This window comes from Glycine max, chromosome 1 (assembly GCF_000004515.6).
Source record: "Glycine max cultivar Williams 82 chromosome 1, Glycine_max_v4.0, whole genome shotgun sequence".
NCBI lineage: Eukaryota > Viridiplantae > Streptophyta > Magnoliopsida > Fabales > Fabaceae > Glycine > Glycine max.
In genome coordinates this window covers 4170144-4177458 of record NC_016088.4, presented here as the reverse complement: position 1 = coordinate 4177458, position 7315 = coordinate 4170144, and the positions used below count along the sequence as shown (strand labels likewise).

The 7315-nt window shown below is 29.2% G+C and overlaps 1 protein-coding gene across 1 annotated transcript; it reads left to right on the top strand.

The window, feature by feature from the left end:
- The first annotated feature begins 362 nt into the window (after positions 1-362).
- LOC100787506 (CLAVATA3/ESR (CLE)-related protein 34) lies at positions 363-2655 on the top strand. The gene is made up of 2 exons (NM_001353413.1): positions 363-920; positions 1913-2655. Exons 1-2 carry the CDS (start codon positions 634-636, stop codon positions 1950-1952), a joined length of 327 nt encoding a protein of 108 aa, NP_001340342.1. The 5' UTR covers positions 363-633; the 3' UTR covers positions 1953-2655.
- Positions 2656-7315: the final 4660 nt, after the last annotated feature.

The window sequence follows — 7315 nt, the reverse complement described above, 5'->3', positions numbered from 1 at the left end:
TCCACATATATATATGCTTTCCCCTTCCCTTGTGGGATTCGGGAGGCACTGAGATGAGAGTATAACACTAGAAGCAAGGCAACCTATTATTTTCCTTTTACACCATTGTACGTAAAGAATGACAGGATAAGGAGTCTTTTGGCACACCGTAGTTGCATGAAAATACACACTCACTCACTCACTCACACCATCAAAGCAAAAGAATTGTGTCGTATTGGGACATCTTTCCCCGTATAAAGCAAAGGGCTTTGCCTCCATGTCACGCTCGATTCCAATCCTCTCTCTCTCTCTCTTTCACAGTTCGAGAAAGTGCAACATATAATCCCTCCAACCTATAAAGAAAACCACACACACCCTTAATCCTTCGCAGTAAAAAAAGTTCTTGCCTTGACTCCACCACCCCTCTCCCCTTCTCTTTCCCTCTATTATTCTTTCTCTTCTCTCCTCTTTTCTTCTTCTTACCCAATTCCACTTCTATTAATCATCATGCAATCATATATAGCCTTTTCTGTTTTCCCTTCTTTTCTCTTCATCATCCATATGTCATAGACATATCTATCTATCTTCCTCCTATGACATAAAAATATACAAACATAACACACATAACTAGCAAGAAGAAAATAAAACTTGCATATGGGTGGTAATAGTAGTACTACTAGTAGTAGTAGTAGTAGTAGTAGTAGTTTTTTCCTTTCAAGGTTCCTTCGAGCACTTCTTGTGATGGGGCTTGTTAGTCTTCTTGTTTTGGGAAGCTTAGGTAGTGGTGAAGGAACAATACATCCAACTACACAATGGTCTCAAGAAAGGGTCAAGCATGAACGAGTGGTTGGTAGAGATAAGCCGGTGGACCGTGCAGAATTGGACTTCAACTACATGAGCAAAAGAAGAGTTCCCAATGGACCAGATCCTATTCACAACAGGTTTCTCTACCTTCTCTTAACCCAAATAAGTTACACACAAATTATGTATATATATTTTGTTTCTCATGCATGTGTGCCTTTTAATTTCAACTTATGTCACTGTTCTTAATTAGATGTGTATTATGTTTGTTCAACGTTTTCTGCCACCAAGACATGCATTACTTTTGATAACAAGACATAGTACGTATATATGTAGTAATTTTACTATATGATTTGTATTATAATATTGTTGAAAATTCAAGTGTACAAGAGAAAAGAATGCACAAACTAAGAAAGGAACATATAAATATATACAAAATATGTTTGAGGTGTTTTTGGCTCCCCTGTTCCTGTCATGGATATGAGGTCACCCCTGTTACTAGGCTAATATTTATCTTTCCTCCCAACTCAATCTAAAATTTCCATTGGATTATTTTCAAATATAGTAGTATTATACTACTATTAAGGTGTTTCGTTCCACGTCTTAGACGTGATGTTTTACTTCTCAACGGATTTCCAAACGCGTTACATGTCTCTTGCGAAAAAATATTCATCAATTTCAAGTTTAGTGGATCCTGCCAAAGTGAAGCTTAACACAAAAGGATGAAAAGCCAACTATGGGGGTTGATTACCATGCTTTTAACTGTTACATTGAATTGTTGATTTAAATTCTTTTAAGATGGATACTTCTTTATAATAGATTAATACATATAAAGCCATAAAAAAAGATAAAGTATACTCCACCTAACAACTTTATTCCACTTCTTAATTAATCATGAGCAACCAAAGTTATCCATGTCATTCGGTTCTCTCTTCATTAAGAAACTTTTAACCTTTTCTTAGTTGTCTTTCTTTATTTCTCTTAGCACAAGACACAAGCATGCATGGAGTGAGACTTGCTATGAATTATGAAACTATGCCATAAATATTGGTTGCTTCAATTGCTTGTCCATGCATTTTCTACCATAAATTGTATCAATTTGCATAATTTTTTTTTTGAAAATTTTGTTCAGGAGAGCTGGAAATTCTGGCCGACCACCTGGCCAAGCTTAGTTAACAAGGAAAGTTAGACAAGCTTCAGCAACCTTGCAGAAGATGACACAAATATGTTAATTAGCCATGTATTGTGAGAGAACTGAGAGTAACTTAATTCATATATATAAATCCCTGACCCTGAGCTTCTTAGAATTCTATAGCTTGCAAGCAAGGGCTAATCTCTAACTTGCGGAAATTAATTTGTTATGGGAAGAGTTGTTTGAGGCCTAAAGAGGTAAGAAAAAAAGGAAAGGAAGCTTGTCCCACATGCAAAATAACCTCAAAAGATAGTTTGATCAGTTTCTACAGAAACTGCAATTTAGTGCGAGTGTTGTTTTTTTTTTTTTTTTTTTGAACTTATTGTGATATGAGAAGGGGGGTAGCTGTGTCACAAATTTCAATGGAATTGAGATCAGTGCTTGCATGTAAAGCAATTAACGTACCTTTAAAGTTTAAAAGCCAAGAAAGATGCATGTACAAGATGTCCTAGCAACAGCAGAAGCCATGCATGCTTTTGGAGGACTACACAAGTTTTCTATGTTAAGGGGGGAAAAAAAACAAAGGGTCTTGGCTTTGGTTTGCTCACTACTAAGTTTGGGAATTTACTGTTTCTTGTTGTTGTTTTTTTATTATTATTTATTGTAAAGATTAGCCATGAGTTCCTAAAGTAAATTCCACCATTTAAAGGTGTTGGCGCACCTGTAAAAGAAGGGTTTTTGCATCTTGTGTTAGTCTTTTTCACTAGATTCTTTGGTGGGGTGGTGAAACTGATTGGTCTTCGGTCCATTCAAACATTTTAAACTGTTATTAGATTCCTATTATCTCATGGTAAGAAAAGAATAGGATTATTATAAAATGAAAAAAGAGGAAACAAACAAACGGTCTTCAATGTTTTAAAGTGAAAAAATTAAAGGATGTTCTGAACTCAAGCATTTTTATGGTGTTCTACTTTTTCTCGTGCTGTTTTGTTTTTGATTGAGACATTTACCAGAAAGGGAAAAAAAGGTTAAATAATTTTAAACTTTTCTTCATGAGATTTAAGATTGGTAAGCAGCTACTTGCATTAGTGCCCCGCCATTTTTTCTTTCTGTATTTATAGGAAAATATGTACAAAAAAAAAAGCATAGCTTATATAATGCTCATAGTCCCAAGAAAGTTTTACTTTATGAATTTGGGTGTCCCTCTTTGTGTTACGGTCTTGCAAAAGAGACCAACACCTAGTTTTTTTTTTTTCTCAACCAAAAGACTTTCATTAATTAGAAATGGGTACAAGAAATACCCAACCCAATTACAAGAATTATACAGTTGGTATATGTATATCTTTCCTCAGAATTGGTTACATCATATTAAATAATACTAGGGTTCTGTTATAATCAATCTCCATAATATATTAATGAAGGAACTAAAAAAATATTTATTATAAAAATCATTAAAAAAATATAAAAAAAATTATAGACAATACAATTATAAACATCCTAATAAAAAAATTAATCTCTTAATCAATCTCCTAAAGTCATTAGCCACTATTTGCCTAAATATTACATGTCTACATAATATGTCATAACCAACCTATCACCCACCAAACTTGTATACACATCATTAAATATAACTAAACCACGCCACTCGAACTGCATTTACTACATGGCAGCCACCACAAATGCTTCACATATAGCTTAATAATTAATAACAAAAGACTCACACCCATGTAGCCTCCTAACATGCATGCAACATCTCAATCACATTATAGTTTACAACTCAAGCACGCCCCAGGATTGAGGTACCATTGCTCAAAAGAATAATCAAAATCCCTAGACAGAATCGATAGCCAGATCAAGCCGTGAAGACAAAATGGCCCTAAATAAACTCTAAATCATCCTTCCCATTTTTAAAGATGCATTGGTTTCTTCCACTTGTTGTTCTTCCCACACAAACCACCCTCTCCATTTTAAAGCCCAAGTCCAAACACCATTTTCCCAACTCCCCATATTATCAATACACATTATTCCATGTTGTAAGGAATTATTAAAGATTCTAGGAAGCTAGATTAATTTCGCGCATCCAACAATCTTCCCAAAATCTTATTAAATGTCCACCCCCAATTTTCCATTCTCTCATGCTTTCACCCCACCTATCTTCATTTTCCCCTCCACATTTTTTTCTCAAATCCTTCCACCACGTGGAAGCAAATTTATCACACTCATCAAAAAAGATCCCTCCATCCTCCACATTTAAATTCAATTATGCTCTTGCATAATGAATCTTGTTGACAAATAACTAGTTGTTGCAAAGTAACAATTATATTTATATATAGGGGCGGAGGGAGTGGGGGGCCTAAAGGGACCATGGTCCCCCAAGGTTTTTAGACTTTTGTAGTATAATACATTAAAATTATTTTTTGCCCCCCTCTCTTAATTCTCTAAGTTTTCTTTAATAACTTTTCTTTTCATTAACGTATTTTATCAAAAAGTGAAATTTTTCTTCATTTTTTACTTTTCTCTATTTCACAATTATATTTAATTTTTATACACTCTTTTACCTTTATGCAAGTTTGCATTTTTTTCGTTGTTGTTCTACCTACTTTATACTATGAGTTTCTTTTACTATGCTTCTAACATTTTGCATCTTACATTTTTCATCCCGCATGATTTTTTTATTGTCTAAACATCTAATTATAATTATTGATTTTGCAATTGCATCCCAAATGGATGTTATTTTTTCTTACATCTTGTATGTTCTTTCTTTTTAATGAGTATTAGAGGTTTTTGCATTGCATTCCATTATTGTGAACATTCTTTTTTTTTTTTTTTGCATTCTTACTTATTAGTAACTTTCTTTCATATTAATTAGACTATTGCGGTAGTGATAAGACTTAGGCATGCCACTCAAAACTCCACATGTGCTTAAGCTTTGTTATAAATACTCATTTTGTTCATATTTATAAGATTCAATGACTTAACTTACTAAGATTAAGAAAAATGATTATTTTAATTGATAGAAATGTCTTTGTCCTAATTTTTTCTTCAAGACATCATCGTCATTAATGCTCATCACTCTCTTATAATTGTTTGATATATAAATAATTAATGCAAGAAACATTATTGATTGGATCTTGTAAAAAGAACAAGCATCACTCTTAATTTAATTTGAGTATTATATATAGGAATAGAGAGAGTTATAAAATACTTAAAATAAATTAGTAGCTTTCATAAAATAATTATCTTATAGAAAAATTAGCTTTGAACAAATAAAACAACCGGTTTCTTTTAGTAATGTTTTTTAAGATTTAAAGTTTTTATTTTTGTAAATGATACATCTATAATTAGGTGATTTATCTAAACACATATCATGTGTAATTCATTTAACAAGTATTTTCTAAGAATTTTTCATGTGTGACTCAAGTATTTATTTTGAAATATTTTGAATAATATGCTTTGACTATAATAAAATTTTCTTTTCACTTAATTTAAATATTTTTTTCTACTTTCTTCTTCTTTTACTACTAGTCTATGAATGCTTATGTATTGGTTGTACTTATTGATTAGTATTTCTATTATGATCAACACAATTACATATTTACTTTTGCTCATGAGAAAATATTAGTTATATATTAATTTTTTTTATAGATATCATGCATGTAATTATTTTTTTTAAGTCATGATTTTTTTTATATTAGCTCCCTTATATAAAAATCCTGACTTCGCGCCTATTTATATATATATATATATATATATATATATAAAATTATTTATTGAAATAACTAATAAATATAAAATGACATAAATGAATGTGTTTAGATTATATTTTTTACTAAAATTAAATTTTATTTATGGATAAAAATTATTTTTTGGATAATTTTAATTTTTAATTAATTTTAAACACTTATATTTTTGTATAAACTATAATTTTATTTGATGGATAAAAATTATCATTATCTAGAACGACCAAAAAAAGATGACAAGAAAAGGGTTCCAAAAGAAGGTCAACAACTAGTTGGTGAATCACAGTCATATAGTGTTGGATGTGTAGATAAGTGGAAGCAAAGAAACTAAAAAAATGATAAAATCATTTCTTATAAAAAAAAATAAAGTAAAATGTAAATTTAATAAATATTTTAAAAGTAAAAAGAGAATAAGATATAAGAAACTAAAAGTCAAAATTCTACTTCAAAATGTAAATTTAATAAAAAAAATTGGAAGTAATGTTTCATAAAATGTTGTAAAGTATTAAAATAAACTTATTTACCAATCATTATCATGTTTGGGACAGTTGAAAACTTTCAATTTCAATAGCTTTTGTAGACAAAAAAATGTTTAAAAATTAATTTATGTTTAAATCACTTTTTTGTAAACCTATCCAAATAGACACTAATTTTGATTACAAGAAGTTATAACAATAATCTAGTTTAAGCTAAATTTTAAATTTGGTCCCCTTTAATTATTGATTTGCGATTTTGATCCCTAGTTTTTTTCTGCAATTTTAGTCTTCACATTTTATAAAATTCACAATTTTGGTAAATCTATAATTTTGCATATGTTTTATTTCATTTAGTTTGGTCCAACTAAACCTTAAGTCTAACATATTCATTTAATGTACAATCAAAAAATAATTTAATTAATTAAAGTATAAAAATAAAAAATAAACTTATGCACAATTGAAAATTAGACCAAACTTGCAAATTTTTTAAAATGCAGGGACTAAAATTGTGAGAAAATAAAGAAAACAAAATCACATATAAAAAATTAAAGGAGAGGAAAAATTTTAATTTAGCCTTCATAATAAATATAATAGATTTTCTCGACAATATATATATATATATATATATATATATATATATATAATTATTAAAATAATTTAATTTTCACATTTATCTCACACGATGTAATCAAACAAGTTTTTAACTAATCATAAAAGTTAGAAACTAACTTAAAATACTTCTCAAAATGTTCTTAGGATATATTTGAATAAACTTCTAAATAAATATTTATAGAAAAAAATTCTCTATAAACTAAAATTAGCTTATATCTAGTTGTATGATTTGAGGTTCAAAGCACATACACACAGTCATACAATACAAACATGGTAATAAGTCAATTTTATTATCTATTTATTATAACTATTATTTTAGCATGATAATTGTATAGGATAAATTTCTATTTTTTTATTAAAATTTATAATAAATAAATATTTTTGCATATATAAATTATATTTTACACTTGCAAAAAAAATTAATTTTAACTATTGATAAGTTGTTTTAAAGAATTATTGAAGACAAATTTAAAGATTGAGATAAAATGAGGATAATTTGAAATGGTTGAGAATGAATTATTTTGGCTAATTACAATATAGTGTGTGAAATGCATATCTAATGAAAAAGAGAAAAG